The sequence below is a fragment of the Halichoeres trimaculatus genome, unplaced genomic scaffold (assembly GCF_033239565.1).
Source record: "Halichoeres trimaculatus isolate MK-OKI-2021-1 unplaced genomic scaffold, fHalTri1.1 fHalTri1_scaffold_5, whole genome shotgun sequence".
Classification (NCBI taxonomy): domain Eukaryota; kingdom Metazoa; phylum Chordata; class Actinopteri; order Labriformes; family Labridae; genus Halichoeres; species Halichoeres trimaculatus.
The window spans coordinates 17,533,693-17,557,926 of NW_027437183.1; the positions used below are offsets into that span (position 1 = coordinate 17,533,693).

General features: G+C 39.1%; 3 protein-coding genes across 3 annotated transcripts; all 3 read right to left on the reverse strand.

The window, feature by feature from the left end:
- Window positions 1-504: 504 nt before the first annotated feature.
- On the reverse strand, window positions 505-7,856 carry lztr1 (leucine zipper like post translational regulator 1). Its single transcript, XM_074671253.1, has 19 exons — window positions 6,985-7,856; window positions 6,834-6,896; window positions 6,690-6,746; window positions 6,522-6,601; window positions 6,325-6,433; window positions 5,941-6,024; window positions 5,776-5,833; window positions 5,529-5,668; window positions 5,219-5,420; window positions 4,962-5,072; window positions 4,752-4,844; window positions 4,536-4,631; window positions 3,949-4,138; window positions 3,301-3,470; window positions 2,830-3,113; window positions 2,485-2,634; window positions 1,941-2,046; window positions 1,742-1,822; window positions 505-1,323 (listed from the first exon to the last, which is right to left on the reverse strand). The coding sequence occupies exons 1-19, from the start codon at window positions 7,134-7,136 to the stop codon at window positions 1,207-1,209; spliced, it is 2,343 nt and encodes a 780-aa protein (XP_074527354.1). The 5' UTR covers window positions 7,137-7,856; the 3' UTR covers window positions 505-1,206.
- Window positions 7,857-8,654: 798 nt separating this feature from the next.
- Window positions 8,655-16,108, reverse strand: gal3st1a (galactose-3-O-sulfotransferase 1a). The gene is made up of 3 exons (XM_074670149.1): window positions 14,674-16,108; window positions 11,817-11,967; window positions 8,655-11,673 (listed from the first exon to the last, which is right to left on the reverse strand). Exons 2-3 carry the CDS (start codon window positions 11,942-11,944, stop codon window positions 10,524-10,526), a joined length of 1,278 nt encoding a protein of 425 aa, XP_074526250.1. The 5' UTR covers window positions 11,945-11,967; window positions 14,674-16,108; the 3' UTR covers window positions 8,655-10,523.
- A 139-nt stretch (window positions 16,109-16,247) lies between these two features.
- pes (pescadillo) lies at window positions 16,248-23,944 on the reverse strand. The gene is made up of 15 exons (XM_074670148.1): window positions 23,784-23,944; window positions 23,504-23,583; window positions 21,962-22,115; window positions 21,709-21,818; window positions 21,340-21,511; window positions 21,130-21,219; window positions 20,120-20,236; window positions 19,781-19,858; window positions 19,204-19,293; window positions 18,354-18,484; window positions 18,103-18,228; window positions 17,532-17,716; window positions 17,060-17,223; window positions 16,818-16,985; window positions 16,248-16,575 (listed from the first exon to the last, which is right to left on the reverse strand). The coding sequence occupies exons 1-15, from the start codon at window positions 23,805-23,807 to the stop codon at window positions 16,504-16,506; spliced, it is 1,761 nt and encodes a 586-aa protein (XP_074526249.1). The 5' UTR covers window positions 23,808-23,944; the 3' UTR covers window positions 16,248-16,503.
- Between the last annotated feature and the right edge of the window lie 290 nt (window positions 23,945-24,234).

Genomic DNA, 24,234 nt, shown 5'->3' on the forward strand with positions numbered 1-24,234 from the left:
TGCCCCCTCAAAGGAAGGAGCATTGTCAGAGCTTATCACCCTCAGATCTGTGGAAACTGAAACCCCCTGAAGAACACGACTAATTTAATGAAAGGTCAGGGATTGACCTTCATTTTTTTTCATTGTGCATATGTTACAATGGCTTTACTGTAAAGAAAGCACCTGTTACATTTTTTACAACTATGCCAGTATGTAAGTTAAAATATGTTGGCCCTTCATTGTGATTGGAAAAATGAGAAAAAAAGAGTTACTTTCTCTTGGATAAATCTTTTATGCAGCTTAGTTTAAAATTCTAACTTTGATTACAGGGTGACTCAAAGGCACTCAGAACAGAGGTACATGGGCACACTGGAGCCTTAAAGTTAAATGAGTGTGTGTATCAGCCTCCTCTGGATCTGTGAGCATGTTAAGACTCAGAAACTTAGAAAAACATGACTGGTTTGGTATGAGATTTATTAAGGCTTTAAACACATAAAGGGTAAATATTCAATTACAGCATATTGATATTACTAAATAGACATTGCTCCACATTAGGATACATATAGCCTGTCTGTTAGTAAAGAATATTTTATATATTAAAAATGTGATTTGCTTTAATAACAGTGAGGAAAACAAATAGCAAAAAGATTAACATACATTTATTTTACTTAAATAAAATAACTTTTATTCCATACAACATTCACTTCAGGCTTATTCAATGTGTCAGATCTTAGCATGATACAAGAGATGAATACAGTTTTAGACAAAAACCCATTTTATAGTTTACTGTCATATGTATGAGCAATTGAATACATAATAAGCTGAGGGCAACACTTTTACAGTGTCTTAATGAATTATCAGAGCCCACTGCATACACAGAAACATGATAGAGTGCCAACAATGGCCTTGTTAAACCTTTAAGATATTTCATTGTGTTGGATAAAACGTGTATACATAAACTACAAATAAAAAGGGATTTATTGAACTATTTCAGTTTTAACTGAGAAAGAAACTGGTTTCTTCACTGATTTCATCCTGCTTTAAAATAGAGCGAGAGGACAATCTGATATCGTATGTATTAAAAAAAAAAGCATCAATCAACAGTTATAGCAATGGACTCTTTAAGAGGAGGGAATGACTAAGAAGAAACAGTTAAGTTGTATGGCTTTTGTGAAAGGAGGAAAAAAAAAAAAAAAAAAAAAAGAGGAGGCGGGGTGTGTCATCGTCCTAAATGTCCGAGCCCATCTCAGCACACTGTTTGTCTGATATGTGTGTAGCTAGAGACTCAATGATGTCCAACAGCAGCAGCTGGCTGAGAGACCGCAGGTTGGGGAGCTTGGATACCTTTGGGAAGGGAGGAGAGCAAAAAAAGAAAAACAATGAGCCTTAAATGAAGATAGGACAGTGAGTTTGAGTCAAATGAGGAATAAGCAGCAGTTTATCGCACATGCATGAAAACTTAAGAGAAATAAAAAGAAGCTGAACCAAAATACTGACAGAGGGTGAGAATTGATGTCTTAGCTGTTCCTTTGAATAACAAACAATAATCAGAGCAGCACTTTGGCCCTCTGCTCTGCATGATGGAGTGCTTGTACAGCCGGCCTGGTTGTAAACACTTTCTTCTCTACTAAGAAGATGGAGGATGATTCTCTCTGAGGCCAAAAGGTGTCAGTGTCCCGCAAAGAAGATGGGTCTACAGGGTTAGCTCAGCTGCAGTGAGTGGGCAGCAGACCCCCAGAGCTCCAAATACAAGCCCACCCACCTTGATAAACTGGTGAACAATAATGTGTAGGCAGTGCTTCTTCATGTCCAGAGCCTGAGTCTTATCAGCTGCCTCCAGGATCTGAAGGAGGGACACATTGACAACATGAAGTGAAACCTGAGCGTTGAAAAAAAATTCAAGTACAGGACAGCATAGTCAAATCAGGTCATCCCTCCCCTCTGAGCAAAAATATAAATACCTGCAAGACATTCTCCACAGTGACGTTCATCTCCAGATTCTGCTTACAGTAAGCCTGCAGCCTGTTGTTTGAAAAGCCGTAGTAGTACGGTGCAGCAAACAGATAGCTGTGTGTCATAGGTCAAGGAGGGAAAACGCTTTCCCTCTGAAGAGGTCCCATAAAAACATGATCATACAGCTTAGTAACAGTGTTACTTTGTTTTTGTTGAACATTTTGTCAAGTTTTGACTTGCACAAGAAAAAGTACACACAGCAGAGTAGTTACATATTTTCAGAAATGACATGAAATTATACGTTCAAAGGCTACACTTTGCTATTTTAAAAGTATCTTATGTGCTATTGAAGAAATTCCCAAAGTAAAAAAAAATCCATACATCCTGCTCTGGACTTTTACTGTCCCCATCTCATCTTTTCGCTTCATTGAAAGATCTAATGCCTTATTATGTTTTCTTCCATGGATGGATTAGTTTTTAAAATGTTTTGAATGTTCTTTAGAAAAAAGTCCTGATAGATAAATAAAACAAGTGTGACTTTGAGAAGGATACAGAGAATCTTCTGGAGGCATGTTGACGTCACCATAGTAGATGTAACGCAGCATGGACTCAAAAGCCTGCTTACTTGGAACCATCTCACCAATAGAGATATTAACCTGACCGTCCTCGGGCATGAAGGAGCGAAACATTGCCTCAAAGTAACTAATGAGGAAAAACAGAGGCATCATTAAGATCTATACATCTGTATATTTGAAATGATCCACAGTGTCTTTAAGTTGCTTTCATGAGAGGAAATTTGAGCTTACTACCAAAACATAAAAATCAAAAGTGCCGAGTCAAAGAGGTTGTTCTGGCTACTGTTTGAGCAAAGCACATGACAAAACCTGACGTCTTTACCTGGAACGGGCTGCCAATATGGCTTTGTGAGCAGGTCGTGGGTGTCCATCTAACAGCAGAATAATGTCACAGAACTCTAGGCCGCCCCCCTCCAGGTAAGCCTTCATGTCCTGGACCAGAGAGGTCCCGATGTCCACAGGCAAGTCTGAGTACAACCTGGGAGGAGGCTGCTGCTTCCTTCGCACTATCTCCACAATCAGCGGGGTAGAAAGATGCTCAAACTCCTTGGTCATGATCACCTGGTTGAAGTGGGACTCCTTCACCACAAAGTTAAGGCAGTGTTCCTGCAGATAATATTTTTTTTAATGAATGCTGGAGTACACTTTCATTTCTCCTCTCTCTCTTTTACAAAGTAAGATATAATTTAATGCACATCTCCTGGTAGGAAGAGGAAATAGGCTGTGATATCTTCAACCACAAGGGGGCAGTAAAAGTTAGAAGTGGATCAGGTGTTCAGTTATCCAGATTTACCTTTAGCTGGTCCAGTTGCAGCTTGTTGGCATTTTCACAAACACTAAGAACATTCTGCAGGTCAACAGACGCCTCGATGTACTGTACACACAGCTGCTCCAGGCGGGACAGCTTAAAACTAAGTGCAAGCTTGTAAACATCCATGATAAGAAGAACATCCTGCACATGACCTGTAGAGACATCAATAGAACAGTTCATCATCAGCCCCAATGTGAGGTATCTGACTCCTGCTTCCTAAAAAAAACTGCTTGTCATGTAATCCAAGAATGAAAACAAGGCAAAAATATTATAAAATGCACCTGAGGATTTATCTAAAAAATATCAACGGATATAAAAAGAAACAACCATTTCTTTAGTCATTATCAAGTCAAAACAAAAAAAAAACTTGACTTTGCCTCACAATGTAAAAGTTACAATTATAAGATCTGTCGCTTCTTGCCTTGCTAAAATCCGATTCTATATTCCAGCATGCATGCTTAACTACAGCAGCACCATACATCAGAAGGAAAAATTAGAGGCGCAGTTACTCTGATCTTCTCAAACAATTCAAAAACAAAGATAATACAAGAAATAGCAAATATATCTAAGCATCTGGTCTTGAATTTCTCAGTTGCTCCAACAGTCAAAGGAAGATAAACAGAAGATTACCTCTGCGTGGGTACTGGATCTTGTCTGTGTAGAGGAACTGCATTAGGACTTCAAAAGGCTGGGCCTCTGCCTCCCTAATGGCTACCTCTAGCATCGGCTGCGTGCCCGATGGCCTGTGGCCTGCTGGGATATCCCTCTGGCCTCCAGCTGCTCCATCGTCACTTTCTTCACTGCTCTCTTGTTTAGTTTTCTGCACGCAAAGACAGAAGATCGTGTAACCCTCAAATGCTTTACTTTCCATTCAATCTAAGGTTACTACATGGCAGTCACCTTGCACCGTTACATCTATCACACAGGTATTTAATATGAATGTAGAGTATAAAAGTATCCTAAAAACTAAGGATGATAGTAAATGCAGACGAAAAAGGAAACAGCACAACCTTTTTAAGATAGTAGTGAGTTCACATTTCTAAATCTTGAGAAATGCTGGGTGCTGATACTGGGAGTACAATTGTGATATTTGTGGTACATTAAAAGTGTGTTCTTACATAGCTGGATTAACTCATTTGGTACATGTGTCATGTTTTCTGACAACTCTGATGTTCTTCTTTTGTCTCAGGGCTGATGGTGTGTATCCTTGCTCTCACCTGTCGCTGCCTATCCCGAGCCTGCAGGATTTTCTTACGCAGCCACTGACATCTTGCAGTCACTATGGCAATATGTCCCAAGACCCTCTCCTCCCTCTGAAAACAACAAGATAAAAAATGTGTTTTGCTGAAGAAACTGTAAGTGACCTTAAAGTTTTTACCTGCTTCTTTTATTGCTTAGCCTCCAAGTATCCTATAAAGATAAAAAATACTCACCTCACCCAGAATAAACTCCACATCACAGAACTGACGGTTCTCCCACAGTTTACCATAGTCTTCATGGAGAGTACACTTTGGGTAGCATGAGAACTGCAAAAAGAACATAATGGTTTTAAGAGGCACATAATTATTGCAACAAAAGTTGTCAGCAAAAGGCTTTAGTGAGGTATCCAAATGATACAACCAGTGGATTGATTGGAAGTTTACCTGAAATCTGTACATCTCCCCACTGCGCACATTGTTGTCGACAGTTCCTCCAAAGATGTACATGGCATCCTGAATAACAGCAGCAGCATGGAAGAGTCTCCCACTTGGCATCTGAAGAGGAAGAGACAGAGGGCATTCATCGTTTACAATTAAGGAGGTACAAGTTTTTGCATGAACTGGTGTAAATCTGCCTGGTAATGACACGCATTTGTGATCTGTGAAGTCACTGACAAAGGTTTAGTACATTATGTCTCTACCTCGCTGTCCATGCTGGGGTGGATCACCTCCCAGGTCTGAGAATCCACATCATAGCAGTGCAGCTCGTTGGGCAGTGTGTTGTCTGCAGCACCTCCAAATACATACAGGTGGCGGTCAAAGGCAACCATTGTGTGGCCATAGCGTCTCTGAGGAGGTGGAGGGGAGCCCCGCAGCAAGTGTTCAGTTGGTATGCGTGTCCACCTGAGAAATTAAGAGATATGAATGAGCAAACAATGCTTTATCCAACATTGGCAGTTAAAAAATGACCCAGTGACCTGAGTCATGGACAAAAGCAAGGAATGTGCTCACATGTGGCCCTTGAACTCAAACTGGAAGAGGTTGTTAGTGATCTTGGCTCCACTCTGGCCAGAGAACACAAACATCTTGTCCCTGCATACAGCCACAGGAAAGTTACAGCAAGATGGAGGAATCTCACCACTCTGGTCGATCTATTTGAAAGAAATGCAGAGACAGATGTTTATACTCTCAGAAAACAGTGTGATTTCAGGACTACATGCTTCTTTTGTTGTTGTGTAGTGAAATCAGTTTTACTTGCCTCCTCCCAACACGCATGTTCTCTGTCTTGCAGACTGATGGTCCACATGTCATTCAGCCTACACATGGACAACATATTAGTCAGTATTACATGCAAAAAAGTAAAAAGTAATGTCAGCTTTACATAAAGACAGGCCGACAGATGGATAGAAGTAACAAAACAAACCTGGCATTGCCATCATAGCCAGCAAATATCCACAGTTTATCGCTGTATACTGTGGCCCCATGTGCAGACCTGGCCACAGGCAAGCTGAAACAGGGCAATGACAGCAGGGCAAGATTTTGTTATTTCACTTGTAGTCTATTTTTCAGTTTTAAAACAGGAATTTTACAAAGAATGTACCAAGAAATTTAACAATTTATGTTTCCATTTAAGAGACAACATTTTGATCTAATGCAACAGTTTAGGCAGTGAAACTCTAAAATGGTATTTGATGAAAAAAAAAACTCAATTAACCTCCTAATTTTCCAATTATTTTAATCATAAATTGTCTTTATTACAAAACATAATAAAATACATTTACTCAAGAATCTTTAAAACACACATTACCTCCCCTCCACTTTCCATTCAGTCCACTGTCCTGTTGCAAACTTGTATTCAAACAGATCGTTTTTGTTTTTCAGGTTAGAGTTTGAGTAGATGTCTCCAGTGTAGCCACCTGAGGAAAAGTCAAGACAAACATTGCACAACCAAACTGTGGCACCAACTACATTTGATCGAGATAAATAAAAGCTTTAAATATTTACCAAAAACAAACATGCTGCTGCCATACACAACAGCTGAATGGTGATATCTGGGAGCAGGTGGAGTTCCAGTGGTGAAGGCTCTGGAGTGAAAGGGACACAAAATAAATCATATTGCTCAGCCCATATTTAATTTTTGTTGTCATTTCAGATACATTGCTGCAGTCCTACCGACACCATGAGCAGTCCTTCACGTCAAAGCGTAGTAGGTCATTCAACATGTTCTTCCTAAAAGGAAACAGGAAGTATAATCGCATATGATGTGGTGGATAAAAAAAACAACTATGGGAATCGTTTTCGATCGATACTACTCACCCATTGTCTCCCCCAAACACATAAATGGCATCCCTGTATGCAACAACAGTATGCTTGCTGCGCCTGAACACATAAAAGTAAGTTCAGAGCAAGTAATAGACAATGGATTTAATCTTACAAATCTGCATCTGGTCGTTTGCCTTCATGTTACCTTGCACCAACAAATTCATCACACGGAGGGAGTCTTCTCCATCGATGGACAGTCTCAAAAGGGCCAAAATTAAGCGTCAAATATTCCACGCTGTCGGAGCAACTGTGGTCGAAATCAACACTAGGAGCTACTTTGGTTGATTTACAGGACATTGTTGCAAACTCATCCAGCTGAATCACTCATCAGGGCCACTCATATGGAGGAACATCCACAGGTCACGCCATCGTACATGCAACACCTCCCATGAAGGAGCTGTCTGACCCACGACTAATTTAACTGTCTGTTCCTGGTATCTCCAGTCTGAATAAAACCAAAATCCGCTTTGATTAAGTTAGTTAGAGGATTATGGTCTCCCGACTAAGAGTTGCTCATAGCGTAACAAAAAACTATCAGTAGCCTCATAGCTCGCTCTGGCCAGCTAACTAGTCAGCTTCGGGCCACTGTTTTGCTGCAAAACGACAAAAAGAAAAAAGAAAAAGAATTCACTCTAAACGACTGGTAACGTTATACTACAGGGTATGTTTCGTCCGGTTAACTGGTTCTAAAAACAGGATGAAGAGTTTCAAAACGGGCTATTAGCCCAAAACTAAACTAGCAAAAGAACGCTGTCATAGATACAGGCAGTATCGCGTCATGTAAGGGGCGGGGCGTTAGTGAAAACAATCATTTTAAAGTGCAAAAATTAACGCGTACAAGTTGTTTTATCTTTCACTGAGTCATAACTTTCTATCAACAAGAGCAAGACATTAATAAACGAACCAAAATGGATGGGAATATAGTACATAGGTAAGGAAAAGCTGGGGAAATGATCCAACTACGGGACCAACGTATACAATTTGCTATGTGGTTAAATTACAAGGCAAGAGATAACTCTATATTTGCTACAGATATTATAAATAAGAAAATGAAAACATTAGGGCCAACCACGCCCCCGACTGCTTCCGGCTTGTTCTTCTTTTTCTTCGTCGAATTTTCAACTCGCTGTTGGTATCCAGACATATTGTATAACTGCCACCTAGTGGATTGAGGAAACAGTGTTTTTTACTTTCAAGACGTGTCCTAAAGTGGAAGTAAATTAAGAATCAAATGCTGAAAAAAAAAAAAATTACAATGTATCATAATCAATTTTATTACCAATCTTATCTTATTTTTTCAGAATTATAACAGTGACACCATGTACCCAAATGGACATTTAAAGGGTTGAAATAATGAAAAAGACTATTCAATATTTGGTATTTATTGAACGATTTGAGCAAAAAAAAAAAAAAAAAATTAAATAGCTTAAATTAATATAATATAATATAATATAATATAATATAATATAATATAATATAATATAATATAATATAATGTAATTTTTTTATAACTCTGGATCAAAATATGTAAGATAAGATGTCTACATGTTCCCCTTATGAGTTATCCTTATCATGTCATGTGAATTTTCCTATCAAGTACAAGTCAGTCAGACAAACTTAAGTAAGTTAACTTTTAAATGTGTGTACATAGGAAACTACATCAAATACTATAGAGCTGGATTTGAACTGGCTGGAAGAAAATATATGTATAGCCACACATAAAGAAAAACAAATGCATAAAATAACATGTAACTTTTGCTTTATTTTGAAGATCACAAGATTATCACATCTTGAGGGGGGGGGGGGGGGGGGGGGGGGGTTGAAGGATAGAAACACTAAGTTACAGAAAAAAAGAAGCACTTGATCATATCAAGAAATCCAGAATCATTAATTATTAAAAGCATAGAAATGCAGAGCAAATAGATATACAGGGGTTGGACCAAAGAAATAACCAAGTATACATTACCAGTAAAAACCCTAATTTGCCAACTGATACTAGTGTTGTTTCACTCCATAGGTCATTGTCTTGGTACTTTTTTTTTTTCTTTAATCTCAAAGAGAGGTTAAATTTCTAGGCTTTCTCTGATAACACTGTTGTAGCTTCATATGATTTACATTTTTTTTAAAATGTTTGCTTTAGCCTGTCCATCTGGAACACTTCATTCAGCTACTGTCTCTTTAAGGCCCACTTCAGCAAAGTTGTTTTGAGTTTTCTTCTAGTTTACCTCACAATTTTAAACTTTGCCCACGTTTAGTGTTAACATCAAACATTTTATACTAATATTCAGTAGCACCTTTTAATAAGCTGACTTTAAGGCTTACTATTTTACCACTACTTTAATATGCTGCCTCAAACACAAATCCCCAAGAGAATTGAAAATGTAATGTTTTATGACAGAATATCTAAACAATCAAGAATGCCATTTAGAGTAGAAGTTGCTATAAGGAAAACATATTAATGATAATTCTTCCAAAATTGATTGCATAGTGCTGAACTGAAGGTTCTCTGATTTCTTTGCATAGACATTATCAGATATATTTTAGGACAGGTTTTTTGACATGAGACTGCAGATACAGAGATATTCTATACATTCAACAATGACATTGCAGTTTAGCAGCCATTCGATTCATTATTGCAATTAGTTGCACATACACCTCCTTTGCTATGACAGGTGAAAAATTCTGTCAGCAGAGAAATCTGCATCAGAAGTGTATTCAATTGTGGCTATTTTTTTTCCCTATTAACATTGAGATGGGGTCTAATACTTACACTCTGCACCTTCATATCTGTGTTTCACCTTAAGAAGACAAACATCTAAGAGTCTCCTTTTCTTTCATGTCTTTAAACAACTTCAGAGTTTTGGCAAAGGTGATTCTTTTGTCTTTATTTCATTAGTAGTCTCATATAATTAGTCCTACACTTCATAATTCACAAAAAGATGGGGTTTCAATGAGTTTCGTATTTTAATTTTTGAAAACAGACTCATAAGAGTGGAAAACAATATTAGGCGTTGTCTTTATAGTGGTCTGAAGTGGACATATATTCATAATTCTGTGATGGTGAGTCACTAACAGTTATTTTCTTGAAATCTCATTGGCAACATTTTTTTTTTTTTTTACAGTTTTTTGATTTCATTTGTTTTCTTGCTATCTCGGGATGCAGATCTACCTATTCTGCGCCAGTTTATTTTATTATTTTGAGACAGAACAAAAAAAACAACAAAACAAAAAGTTGGTCTCACACAGAGACTAAACTGCCATTGCCTAATCAATTAAGATAAATTAAGCCTTCTTCAGTTTGTTCTTGGATCTTGCAACTCTGAAGATACAATAATAATCCTTAAACTTTAAGCCCAAAGATGAAATTAAACAAATGACAATGACTCATCATCAGGGGAGAACAGAGTAAATGAAACGTGCGCATGTCAGCATAGGGCTTAAATACAACTGTTTATTGTTAACTGGTTTATTATTTGTCGATTGTGTATTTGTTGAATATCTTTTCTTTAGCACCATTTAGGAACATTACAGTGCATATCCATAAGAAGTGCAGACAAGTTTACCTAACAAAACAAGACAGGTATAAGATTGAAATGTGGCCTTTCCCGCCATCAGCCACACAGATTCTTCTTCTTCTTCTACAGTTTTTAGACTTGAATTGGCCCCTTGCTCTCACAGGTCTATTCACCAGTTAATTATGTCTCGTACATGGCCCCACAGTTTGGTGATCCACAGGTTGACCCCAAGCTCTGATAAATACTGAAGTTCTGGTGTCAACATCTTGCGGCATAGCTTCCGATGCGCCTTGTCCACGTTCTTCTTCAGGTTGTATCCCATGATGGACTTCTCTCCTATGGGCTGCCACGGTTGCATGGCTGACTCATGAATGTTGCCGGCTTCCACAGCCTGACCTCCCTCAATGCAGATGGATGCCATCTCTGTGTTCCTTCTCTTGAGCTCTGCCACATCCTCAGCCATCCTCTGCCATCCATATTTATCTACTTTCCTCCAAAATGTCTGGTTGAGATGCTGGTAGAGCTTCCAGTCAATAGCGTTCCACTGCAGAGCCTTGGCCCTCAGCTCGGGAGTCAGTTTGGACACAGTGGAGCCTTTACGGGCATTGAGCTTAAAGAAGAGTAAGTCATCCATCTCCCAGCAGAGGGCGTCTTTGAGCAGGATGAGAGATTCCTCAAAGTATTCCACTAACATGACCAGCTGAAAACGCTCAGTGATAAACTTGATTCCCTCTTCTACACGTGGGTCATCCAGCTCCAAAGTGTTGTCCTGTCCAAAATCAAAGAATAGCAAGTTCTTGAGGTAGAAAGAGTTGAAGCCCTCTTTATCAAAGTAATAATCTGGGTCTCGTAAAAACTCAGTCAGCTTGTCATCACCTGGTATCTTCCAGGTAAAAGGCACCACTCGACCAAAATAGTGGAAGGATGACTCAAAGAGCTCAGCAGGGTCTCTGAGGATGGTGATGTATGAGGTGTCTAGAGGTAGCAGCTTGGCCAGTTCACTTGCATTAAATCGCATGTGATTACAGATAATATTGAAGCACAGTCCAGGTCTGTAGTCTTTGACCTGAGAGCGCTGAAAAACAGACGGATAGAAGAAGTCATTTCTGCTGTTAGGGAAGGCAAATTTGAGTCGGTGCTTCTCTCCAAAGCGGAAAAGGATGTTGAGAAAGGTGCTGCTGGCTGTTTTGTGGGTCTTCATGAACATGATATCCACTTTGGGGGAGCAGCTCTGACCAGAGGTTTGTTGGGACATGTTGGTGGTTGGTTTTGAGTTAAACTGGGTTGAACGGTGGGCACAGGAATAGGGAACTGGAACACTAGAGAGGATAACAAGGAAAAAATATATAGCAAAGTCATTAATTTGGCATTCCTTCCTCAACAATAACAGTTTTTTATAACTCCTAACTCCAGAACAATAAATTCACTCCTCAAATAATAATAAGCCGGTGTTGGGTCTTACTCAGGCTGGCTGATGTGGATCTGTGGGGTGGAGAAGCAGTACAGCAGGATCATGCAGCTGGTCAGAAGGGTACCAAGGACCAGGCCTTTGCACATGGACCTCCACTGCCTCCCTTTCTTACCAGCCATGGTCTTGCAGGATCAAGGATAACCTTCAAAACACAAAATTACCAAGATGAGTGTTTTAATGACTCTATATTTAAAGAAGTGTTCTGCTGTTTTTTTCAGGTTTTAAAAGCAAATTTTATTTTAAAATGTTGAAAGTCTTTAGTTAGTGTTGGCAAAGTTTCCAAATACAAGGTCAGGTAAGCATGATCAATATGACGTTTGCTCTAATTATGGCACCAACAAAATTTGACGAACGTCATTTTCTAAAAGAGAAAAACAGCTTTCTTATCTATGGCAGCAGTTAAAAGGCTTAGATTACGCCGGGTTGGGAAATGCTTGGTGGAAGGTTCTTAAAAGATGTGCTGAAACGAGGACTTTGAGAAACACCAGGCTGGAATAAATTACACATATTTTGAAATGTCAATCATGTATCTCTATTAAACTATGGGAGGAACAGTCTAAAAATTGAAATAAACACAACACTCCCTCTTGTCATGTGAAATTTAATAGTGTCTAGATTTCTCCCACCTGTAGTTAGAGGTCAACTTTGTGATACCAGTTGATCGTTGATACTTGGATAATTTATTTACTCTAGTGCGTGGAGATTTATTGGAGTATAAAGTGACTCTACAGATTACCATCTCTGCTCTCTGGATTCTGTTGAAGGGAATAAACTGACATTCACAACTTAGTGATATAAAGCAATTCAGTGCAAAAGTTGAAAATATTATAGACAACATAACCACATGTTGATTTTAATATTGAATGCTGATATTTCTGTGTAACTTTATGTTGATTATGGTAAGTATTGCTGTAAGGTTGACAGTTACATGATGACTTTGAAAATTGGGTTAGGGTTCAAATATAGTTTTGTGTTTGTGAAATACTGCATGGGCAAAATTTGTTTTGAAAAACAATTTACTGGCAGCTCCAGATGCTGTAATTTCTAGAGGACAGCACTCAGTGTCACAGACCATAATTAAGGGTACTCATTTCTCTTGGCTGCTCACTTCATGACAACCATAAACACAGGCTGTAGTTAAAATTGTATAGTGAGCTATGAGATGACTCACCTGAGGCAGGAAATAACTACCTGTGTGTTCCTCAGCTGCCCCATGAAATAAATAATGCAGCCCTGTGGAAAGTGATCTTGTGTTCCCCCCCTGCAGACTGACGTTAAACAAGCTACCTGCTGACTCAGCTGCACAGGTAATAGAGTGACACTCATCAACTGGAATTTAAAGCAGTGAAACCCCAATTAAAATTAAGTTTTCTCATTTCTTAAAAACACAAGTAAAAAAAAAATCTCAGATCATCTCCAAAGTTAAAAATTAAATAAATTGTAAAAGGGACATCAAACTTTAAAGCCCTGCCTTTAAAATTTCCCATAAAGGAAACAATGAATAATGTGAAAAGCAAAACTATAAGCTCTCATTCTGCTGTAAATGTCTTTGTGACTGTTGTTTCAGCTGTTGTAGTATGGATGCTGGAATTGGAGCTAGTTATAAAAGCACACAATAAATCAGATCGGTCATGAGAACAAAATACAGGAGGACAAAAATAGTCATGACAAAAAAAAAATCAATTCATCATCAGGTATTTCCTCAAAGTAATACAAATAAGACAGATTACAGATGAATGTCTGGGTCTGGAAGCTTTCACAAGGCAACTCTAATTTTTCTTATTGTCTGAGTGTGACACAAAGACATTCAGCTGACAGCAAGATGCAGTTATTCCTACACCTCTAAAGACCAAGTTAACAGACATCACTACTGGGACAATAATAAGCTCTAGTTTGAGTTTAAGTGCTGAATAAATCTGTTATATTGTTGCCTCCAATATGCAAATATTGTAAGCAGCTGTTGAAAGCATGGCAGAACTGTGTGAAACAGTGATTCTATGTGAGAATAAAACTATTGGATCTTAGACGGTATGTGCTGTATATAGACTGATGTGATGATACCTGTCAGTGAACTTGTTTTTTAAGATTAAACACAGCTATAATAAATTAATGCATCAATTTAATCACGATAGCCACTTTACTGCACTAACTTTAGTGTCTTGTTGCCCATTGTGTCATTCATTATTGATATTTGGATTTAGTCCAGCCCCAGGTAATAGCAAGAGGGTTATTTTAAGCATTCATGAGGGCCAGACTACATATATACATATGAGGTATGGAGTCTTATCATTGCAGCCTAGCTCTCCAAACACAGCTAAAAGGGCTGTTTCTGCTCTTTGTCTGAACCCATGAAGGGGCTATTATGGAGGCATGAGAGGGAGCTTTCTCTCTGCAATCAGAAGCTGCCCTGTTGGGAGACATTTGAGGATGTAGCTAGTTCAGGTGGAACAGTTCAGCCTGGAAACAGAGATTTTAAGCTGCTTGCATTATCCCGATAACTAGCACTTATGAAAGGAAGTACTTTTCTCTAGATGGTTATATATCCCTGCATGCCTGTGTTTCCAGCAAAAAATGGCAAACAGGCAATGTTACAGTCAAATAAAAGCATACTCTGTACATCAAATCAAAGAGAGGTTTACTTTACCACTCAGGTATAAGAGAAATAAGAGATATCCCTGGACAAAGCTTTGCAGAAAAGCAGTTCTATTGAGTTAAAATAAGTGAATTTAGTGCAATAAATGCATTGTTTGTCATGTAACTGATGACATTACACATTTTTTCAAAATGCTAATTTTTTTTTTTTTCAAAGCAACACATTTTATCTACTGAATGAAGAATATGTTCCTACCCTCATGCACAAATCCAGGGAGATACTAGTGAAAGCAATTCTGGTCCCACAGCATCTTCTTCTTTCGCATCCAGCTCTTGATGACTAAAACAAGTCAGTCTCCCTCCTGCACCTTTAATGTCTGATCTTAACATGAGCATCCTGTTATACACCGCCTCACTCTCCCCCTTATCGCATGTCCAGTGCTGGTGAGCTCAGTCATCTAGTTGCTCTCTTTCTTCTCCTCTTTCTCTCCACAGGCACACCTGATGCCTCACACTACCCGTCTCCTCCCCCCTCAACTTTCAGATCCAAAAGTAATCACGCTGTAAAAGCCCTGCTGGGAGGCTAATTCAGCCACCTGTGACAACAGAAGCTCTGTCAGGGGACGTGCATTTGTCCCCAAGTGCTCAGAGGAGGGGAGAGGGACTGTATAGTCACAACTCTGTCTCCATACAGAGGGCTATTGAGTGTAGACAGTGGAGTCGGAGCTGCAGGGTGACCGGAGGGGTGGAAAACCTAAATAGAACAAATACAGAAAGCCAGAGCACAAAGGCTCTAATTGTTCCACTTGATCAAGTCTGCTGTGTCCGTATTGTTTGAAATGTTTATTACATTAGGAGGAATGTGTACATACCACATTGTATAGTGAGCATGAATTAGACAATTGTTCAAACAAAATGAGCAACTTGCACAGCCCAGACTCAGGGGAAGAACACTGTGCATGAATGAAACGGCTCTAATGAAATATTAATTTTACTCGGCACTTTTTCTGACATGCACATTGAAAGAGCTCGGTATTAAAACTGCAGGACTTTGGTTTATACAGAGTACAAGTGGTGTTTTTGTTTTCTAAATAAAAGCTTGTGTGCAGCACATCAAATGTTTGGAGACAAAATGAACATTCATCACCAAGTCCATTTGGCTCTGCTAACCAGGATGCAGCAATATGTGTCACAAACTGCTCACAGCCTCACACATTACAGTAAGTGGGATTTCTCTCTCCTCACCATGGCCTCTATGTCTTGGATCTGTGCTTTTCATCCCACACGTCACATCACTGCGTGACACTGTTGCTTTTGTTAGGCAGGGCGTGCCTCTGCCCTCACGCACCCAATGTGCCAGGCTGAGACCCGGACTGGGCGGGCATGCATGGAATGCAAATAAGGGTCAGTGGGGGGCAGCGAGTGTCACAAAATGAATGAGGAGATTGAGGAGAGCGTGGCATGACTGGCCTGGCCTTCAGCCCACTACAACTGCTGCAGGACCTCAAGGGGGTAGAAGGTCTTGTGTTTGATCGTCATCATCACCCACTGCACATATGTGCACGAACGTTTCAAAACCATCCAAGACCGACACTACAATGACCCCTGCACTGCTGCAAATCCCACTGCACAGCTGTGGACTATTGTTTCCTGTTGTACATCTGGAACTTCACTTCCATATGTATCTGTTCTGATGCACACATTGCTTGTATAAGGCACCAAGACGTCTTAATTTTTAAAAGACTGTCTGCTTGACACCTTCTGATTTCTGGGGAAACAAAATTCAATCCTAAAGTTTTTCTTTTTAAATTCAAACATTTGAAGCCAAGATATAAGAATGAAACAGAAGAAATAGCTTTTTATGTAGATAGATAAAACAGAAAACATCAAAGAAAACAGTCACTTTTACATCAATAATTACAGTGAGCGTAAAGCACATCCTGCATATCAGCTTGCAATTATGCACTCATGTCACGGTGCATGTGTGCTCATTAACTAAGCTTTCTATGCAACAGGTTTTCTGACATGTCAACCTGCGATGCACATTAAATACATGGTCAATCTGTTTAATACATCATCAAATGAGTCACTTTCTGGCCTTCTTCTTGGATTTCTCAGCATCATCATGGGCCTTCCTCTTGGCTGCGAGCTTGTTAGCCTGAAAGAGCAGAGTGAATGTATTCAGTTATTCAAACATTTGAGCTCAGGGGCCATCTGAGTGTGAATGCACTGTGCACACAGCAGCTTTACAAAACTGTTAAACATTCTCAGCTCAAGATAAGATCCCCGACAGAGAAAATATGGGATTCAATGTGAGGAATGTTATCTGTACACATGGCTGCACAAACAGACTTATCTACATGTGAATCCATATCTAATCAATAACAAAATGGAACAAACCTCTCGGACTTTTCTCTTCTTTCCGAACATGATCTTGTCGTAGAGGTACTTCTCCTTTTTCTTCATCATCATGATTGCCAGACGTTTCTCTTCCGCTTTCTCCTCTTCTGCCAAGCGTGCTGGGTTTTCTACCTTTACTTTGCCGGGCGTCACTTTAACCTGGAGAGACTGAACAGAGAACCATTAAGTCCTGCTTTCACTTCTATCGAAAACCGATAGAGAAAGTGGATAGAGTCTCTCACCTTGCCCTGTGATCTTTGTTCCTCCATCTTTTTGAGATTCTTCTCTTCTGCCTCTTCTTCTTCATCCTCCTCCTCTTCATTGTCCTCATCTCCCTCTTCTTCATCCTCACCCTCCTCTTCACCTTCCTCTTCCTCTTCATCCTCTTCTTCTTCTTCTTCATTGGCTGTGTTAGAGATAAAACAAATAATCACAGTTACAGCCTCTAAAGTGTTTGCTCCCTGCAAAGGCTGACATTTGACTCTTAGGAACTAAAGTGATGCTTAACTTTAGAAATTAACCTAAAATAATTACAAAAATAATACTATAATGCACCTTATTATTCATTCTGTATTCAAATGTTTCAATAAGTCACAATTAACCAAAAAGCAACTGACAGACTGATGCAGACTTGCCTGCACATAAACACATCCATCTTATAGAAGCTGAATAAATGAGAAGTTTTAGTTATGTGAACAGGCCTTGGTTTCATACCAGGTTTTTCTCCTCGTTGTAAAGCCATGATCTTGAGTTTTTCAGGGGGCACGTAGTCTCCTTCCTTCTCCTCTACGAAGGGCGAGAGGTGGGGGGGCAGGGTCACTCCCAGGAAATAGTCCTCCACGGGCAGGAGCATTTTAGCATTGACACAATCGTACACCCACTGTGGCTGGATGTAGTATCTAAAAACAGACAGTTTCAAAGGACAGCTTTAAAGAAAAACTTATTTTTATCTTTTTTTTTTCCATTTGTTCATTGTTCTTTTACAAAACAATGACCATACAATGCAATTAGTAAGAAATATCAAAGCTGTTTAAGGTATATCTGGTAAGTTTAATCATTTGTTGAATGTTTTGAAGGTGAATAAATCAATTGAGGAAAAGGGGGCCACGGGGTGGGGTAGAGGAGGCATTTTAGGAGATATGATGTAAAAAGAGAGGCAGACAGGCAGATAGGAACAAAATGTTCTGTATCTTGGACTCAGACTTACACCATGAACCAATGGCTTAAATATAATCTGAATAATCCACTTGCTTGAAAAAAACAAAAAACAAACAGAAACCTTTACCTGTTGATGTACTGTTTCTCAATGTTGGGCCTGTCAACAATCTGGTGTGTGATAGTCTCGTCTGTCACTTCGTATGTGCTACCGATGCACAGAGACTTGTCCCAAGATACTTCACCACCAAAACACCTGGAAAGCAGCAGAAGCACAAAGCTTTAGGGCCATGGATCATTTTAAAGTTTTAAAGTATTGTTTTTTTTCTTTAGACATTATACAGATGTTGTGTAAGCTGCATTAAATCATGTTACACTCACCGAATGACGAAAGCCAGTGACTCTCGAGGCGCTTCTCTGTTGAGGAAGAACTTTAGTCCCACAAAAAGCTTTTTCTGAGCCTCCTGCTGTTTCTGTTCCTTTTCCCTGGCTTCCATCTTTTCAATGTCCTCCTGGACAAAACAAAATAAATATTCACAGAAATTTTGTGAAGATGTTTTTTCAGCTGGTGAATGCTTGGACACTAAATGCATAATATTAAGTTATTTCGCAATGATGTCTTTAGAGAGTCTTTACAGACGTTATGTTTTGAATGCACAAGTAACTACTGTTAAGTAGATTTTGCAGATAATATAGTGTATAAATAAAAGCGTGTGTCCATTTACTACAATAAAAAATGTAAAACTGACTCTTTCCACTTAAAATATCCCAAATACTTATGCAAGGTTTAAAACATCAGGTCAAACAGCTTCACAGTGGCATTTAGTGTCTTTACAAATTAAGCTAAATTAGACCAAATAGTACACAGAGTTCAGGAAATGCATGGACTTGATGTTTCCAGCTTTAAACTAAAACTGAACCAGTCTCACCTTGTTGAAATACAGGTAAACCACTGGAAGGTCCCTGTGTTTAAACCGATAAGTGAGTGGGAAACCCTGTGGTAGTTAGGCAAATTAAGCCTGGGAGCTCCTCATCCTTAGTAACCAAACATAAAGCTGCAGTCCCCAGTCTCACACCTCAAAAAGCTCTGAATCATCTGACAGAGATCCTGACCTCTCACTTCTCCGCTCAGAGACCAATTAGTTCATCTACCATTTCTCTGCAGGTTGTGATGCAGGAATCATGACAATGAGGTTTTATGCATTGTATCCAAACATCATATATAATTTACCCCTTCAACAGGAAACTGGTCAAGCTCAGCCTCTTCCTCCTCTGTAGAAGAAACCACCCGAGCCAGGCTGGCACTCAGAGCTGATAGTTTCTGCGCAAAAAACAAAGAGGTTTAAATCAATGATCCAAACTACTATTATAAACACTTTATTTGATTAGAGAAACACCTCAGTTCAACAAAATACAAGGTTTGCAGTTGCCAGATTTGTGTGGAACTATAGTTTTAGTATTAAGGTCATGACAGATTTCTTAATAAACTTGAAAGTTGAAAGATCATGTATCTACAGATCCACAGTATATCCAATTCCATTAAAATGAAGATGAATGGCATTGTCTGTGCTTTTCACAGCACTGAAGAAAGAATATAATTTGATAAATTCAGAACACAAATCTTTTCGGACATTGTGGCTTAATCACTCTTGATTTTGATGTAACAAAAGATGTTTTTGTAAATGCCATGATCACTACGACCAGTATTCCTGGGAAAACTGGGTAATCAACGCTAATCAACTCACTTTGTTTGTATGAATATGAAATGCTGGTAAGTTGATTAAGCAATATAAGACAGTAAGCCACACCTCTACGTAGCTTTCCGAGTTCATGGCGTAGTCCTCATCATCTTCTTCCTTCAGGTCTAACACTGCTTTAGTGTCCAGCTGTAGGAGTAAAAGTCAGAAGTTAACACGGTACAGGTGTTCTAAGAAAGAAATGAATCATCAAAAATCCATGCAGTGCTGTTGTGGTGTTCATGAGTCATAACAAACTAAACCTTATAAACAATGATGACAATTGTTTTATATTGTGAAATACAATAAAACATCTTGTAAGATTTAAAAATAGATCCTAATTTACTATATGAAATTGAGTAATAACTAATTTACATCAAGTTCATTAAAATGAGATGTAGTGATTTGTACCTTTGGTGGATAGATCAGGTTCAGGGAATGATAGAGTCTGAAGTTGACAAACCCGAGGAGTGTGGTGTACAGCTCTGTGAAAGTTGCCATTACTCTGTAGTCTACATCAGTTGGATGCTGAAAAGAGAAAAAAAAAAGTTTCCTTTTGTTGCACAGATAAAACAAGGACTAGTGCTGTCATTAACAGTTTCTTATAATCCTTGGCAGTTGAGTGGGGCAGTGTGTGAACTGTTTAAATCAACGGCTCCAGCCAGTCACACAAACAACCAACTCTACCTTAAGGCCTCTTTCCACCAAGAAGTTCAGTTCGGTTTGTCTCAGTAAGAAAGGCATTTTGTGGTGTTTCCACCAACAAATCCTGGGACGAATCCCAAAGTAACACAAATATGCCGTCCCACTTTTTGAGATCCTTCCATTGGGGTGCCAGACTAAACAGATCCAATCCCAGAAGGTGAAGCCACAACACTGTAGACCATTGATTGGTTAAAAGAGTTGTCACTCACGGTGGCTGTATTTCTCCTTGCAGCACACAGCCTTTTCTGAAACAAAGCTTGATTGCACTTTGTAACAGAGCGAGAGAAGAGCCACATGGATGTCTCCTGTTGTTGCTCTTAGTTTACCGTGTCACAGTTTTCTTCTTCATTGGGTTTATTAATGGGGTACACTGTGTCGTGCTGGTGGTGTGGCGTCACGCTATTATGTAATTGACACGGCTATCAGCATTCAGCTCACACGCCGGCTACCACGAGGGGGCACGGTTGACTGTGGAAACGCAAAAGGAATCAGGCTTAACCGAGACAACCTGTACTGATCCATACCAGTCTGCTTGGTGGAAACAGGGCTTTAGTTTTCCTTTGTATGACAAAAACAACAGTCATTTGTGGTGGGCGCTGCACACACATACTGACAGAGATGTGTGTCAACCTTCAGTGTTTTCCTATAACAATTTAAAAGTGGCTTCTTTTGTAATAAGTGTCCTCACTGTGGACTGCATTTTGTCCTTCACTTACATCATGGGAGAACTGATACGGCACCAGCCATGTAATAAGCTGTCCCATCACCTCAGCCTGGTAATATATTCCCTTGATGGAGATGAACACCTTTGATTAAAAAAAGAAAGGGTTTAGTACGTTACAAAACAAAGGACAATAAACTCATTTCAATTTCAGCAACCCTCTGTTCTTGATGTTTACATGTCAAACAAACAATGATTGCTGCACCTTTCTGAGAGCATGCGATGCGATCACGTAATTCATCCACTCCACAGTGAGGCGTCGGCACAGCTGGATTGTCTGAACATGACATTTTCCAGTGCGGGCGAAGGTGGAGAAGAGGAAGGCCATGCACAAGGCATCATCGATATCACGGAGGGCATCAATGAATGAAGGATACCTGCGAAAATAAACACATCATCAGTTAGCTATCTTTTAGTTTTCAACTCTTATAGATAATACATGGCAAAATCTAAATTATTATCATAAACATACAGTTTTTTTTTACACCCAATCAAAGTTATTCAGCATTTTCTTTCACCACAAAAAGCCAGTTTACCCAGGAACACCTCCCTGTTGTTTAACAAAATGTCTCACCTCTCTTTGATGATGTGGTCCAATTTGTAGGTGGGCTTGTTTTCCCTCAGTCTCTCCACATCAGACCATTCTGTTTTGCCATATGCCCTCTTAAGTTTGCGAACAAAAACCTGTTGAGATAAAAATGCCATAATGTTTCGTTTCCATGCAAATCATTCAGAAAATATCATCAGAAAAACATCAACATCAATGTCAGGTTAAACAGCGGTGTCAACCATGGTGTTAGAAGTGTGAAAAAATATATCAGTGATACCTTGTAGTCTCTGAACTTCCCAACGATTGGCTCATGCAGCAGAAAGCGGATGTCTTTGAGCAGGTAGAATGTTCTTGCAGCTGTAGAGCCTTTGTTCACCTTCTTCTTGTGCTTGGGCTCATGAGGGTAGATACCTTTTAGGATGCACAGTCGCCTGAAAGTCAGAGACATATCAAAGTTACTGAACAGGGGCTATGCTGCCTTTTAGGTTAATCTTTTATTAGATCTAAGTATCCTCAGGGTAGTTTTCTTTAAATATGATAGGAATTAATCTCTTATATTTCTTTTTCTGCATTCCATGAAAACTCAATTATCAGAAATTGGTGTAGGCTGAAAACTTTCCTTTACAGTGTTCTTCAAAAATGGTATGCTGCTTCTAACCTTTTATTCCTGATTTTTTTATTACCCCTGAAAACACACACATAACTATTTAATTTATCTGGACCAAAATTCTGGCCATCTTAATGGAACTGTAGTTTGGCAATGTTTCCAACGTGCTTCTTTCAGCTTTATCCTACTAAGACAATGTCAGTGTTCAATACTTGTTAAGATCTTCGCTGAGTATTTTCTTTCTCAGCAGCGGAGATTAAAGCAAAGCCAAGGTTTTTCGTTCTCTTTTTTTCATTACAAACTAATTGGGTTACATCCAATTCTGAACTCAAACAGGTGAGAGGACTGGCTTCACTTGTTCTTTTTGACTTAATGTCTTGAAAGGCTGCAAAATTTATTAATACTCTTTAACACATGTCACACTGAAATTGCTGCATTTGACAAGCTACTGACAAATGCTGCCACACTAATGTGTCTTTCAGTCAGATCTATTTATGTAATAACCACTATGTGCTCATACGTTTTTATGGGAAATGTCAGGTTACCAGCGCCAAAACAAAAAAATATTGGGGAAACTAGGCATACCTCACTTGTTAAACTACTTTACTCTAAAGTTAAAGAAATATATATTACATTTGTTTCAACACAAATAAGTGGGGTTAAAAACACATAGTCCGCAGCAGCCTGCAATAACACGAACAAGTCTCGCAGCTTTTATCATTAGGCATGGTAACTTTTTACAAAATCTGATCAATACTTGAAGGAACTACTCTTTCCAAGTGCACTGCATTAGTCTATATCTTATTGTTACGTTTTTAAGTGGGGTCTTTGACATGTTTTGGTGCTGTTGAAATTATTGCTGTTGGCATGCTGGCAGACATTACTTACACCAGGATTATTATATTACTCTCTAAGATCAAGAAAAGTTTGGATAAATTCAATACCAGTATAGCGGTGCATTTTCTTAAAATGTACTTCACCCGTGCTTTTACTCTGGATGTGAACTGTGCAAAAATCCCTCAAAGTAGCAACATATGTACCAAACATATGAACTCAACACATTCCACAAGCAATTTCAACAAAACCTATGCATCAATAGCTCTATCTGAGGTAGAATTTCAGCTATCATTCTGACAACCAGGTGTAGTGAAATTTAAGTATAGCGTAGAAAGAGATCGCCTCTATGTATAGGGGTAACAAAGGTAATTTTACCTGAAGTCTGGGAGGCTCAGCTGTAGCTTTTTGCGAGCTTTGTTTCTTGTGATGTAGTTGGTGGCAGAGCCCCTCTCAAACTGAAAAACATGAAAAAATCAGGTTACATTTCACAGTAACTGAACTCCTGAATGGTTAAACATCAGATCATCATCTACAGTCAAAAGATTTATCTGCTTTAGAAAAAACAACAAACCACAGCTAACTTAGCTTCATCAGCTAACTGGCTAGCCTTGCTATTTATGATCGTGCTCAACATGAACACGACGCGAACTCTTACCTTTTTCTTCTGAAGACCCCCCATTTACAGATGATCCGCTACACTCCACTAAAGACAGGAAGATTTAAGTATCTTTAAATCAAGCTCATTCCATGGACACCACGACACCAACAGTCGTCGCACGTGTCGTTTGACATGCGCAGAGGAAGAGGCACGCTCGTGCGTGCGTGTGATGGTAAGTAGGACCCAGACGAGAGGTCGGCCGTTGTCCGCCTGAAAGAAAAAAAGATAGAGCAAACATTTAAAACCTTTAAACGGAGCCACTAACCCATTTTCTTTTTAAAAGTCATTTTCGCATCTCTTTAGATAATTTTCAAAGACGGCATTGGACACACCATATATCACTTATTATTTTTTCTACAGTACATAGGCTAAATATATCTATTTGTAACTTTTATACAAAAAAAATAGTTACAAAGGGAGAAATACTTCAATACATTTAAGAAAAGAT

What these genes read in the sequence shown, in the direction of transcription:
- pes (XM_074670148.1), bottom strand. Translation starts at nt 23,807, where the DNA reads ATGGGGGGTCTTCAGAAGAAAAAG. An exon ending in GAGAAACAGTACATCAACAG is followed by an intron (nt 17,717 to 18,102) that starts GTAAAGGTTTCT and finishes GTCTGTTTTTAG; the next exon opens with ATACTACATCCAGCCACAGT. An exon ending in ACAACGAGGAGAAAAACCTG is followed by an intron (nt 17,224 to 17,531) that starts GTATGAAACCAA and finishes TCTCTAACACAG; the next exon opens with CCAATGAAGAAGAAGAAGAA.
- lztr1 (XM_074671253.1), bottom strand. Translation starts at nt 7,136, where the DNA reads ATGTCCTGTAAATCAACCAAAGTAGCTCCTAGTGTTGATTTCGACCAC. An exon ending in GAATGGAAAGTGGAGGGGAG is followed by an intron (nt 6,025 to 6,324) that starts GTAATGTGTGTT and finishes GCCCTGTTTCAG; the next exon opens with CTTGCCTGTGGCCAGGTCTG. An exon ending in GGCTATGATGGCAATGCCAG is followed by an intron (nt 5,834 to 5,940) that starts GTTTGTTTTGTT and finishes GTCCATGTGTAG; the next exon opens with GCTGAATGACATGTGGACCA.
- gal3st1a (XM_074670149.1), bottom strand. Translation starts at nt 11,944, where the DNA reads ATGGCTGGTAAGAAAGGGAGGCAGTGGAGGTCCATGTGCAAAGGCCTG. An exon ending in ATCCACATCAGCCAGCCTGA is followed by an intron (nt 11,674 to 11,816) that starts GTAAGACCCAAC and finishes TATCCTCTCTAG; the next exon opens with TGTTCCAGTTCCCTATTCCT.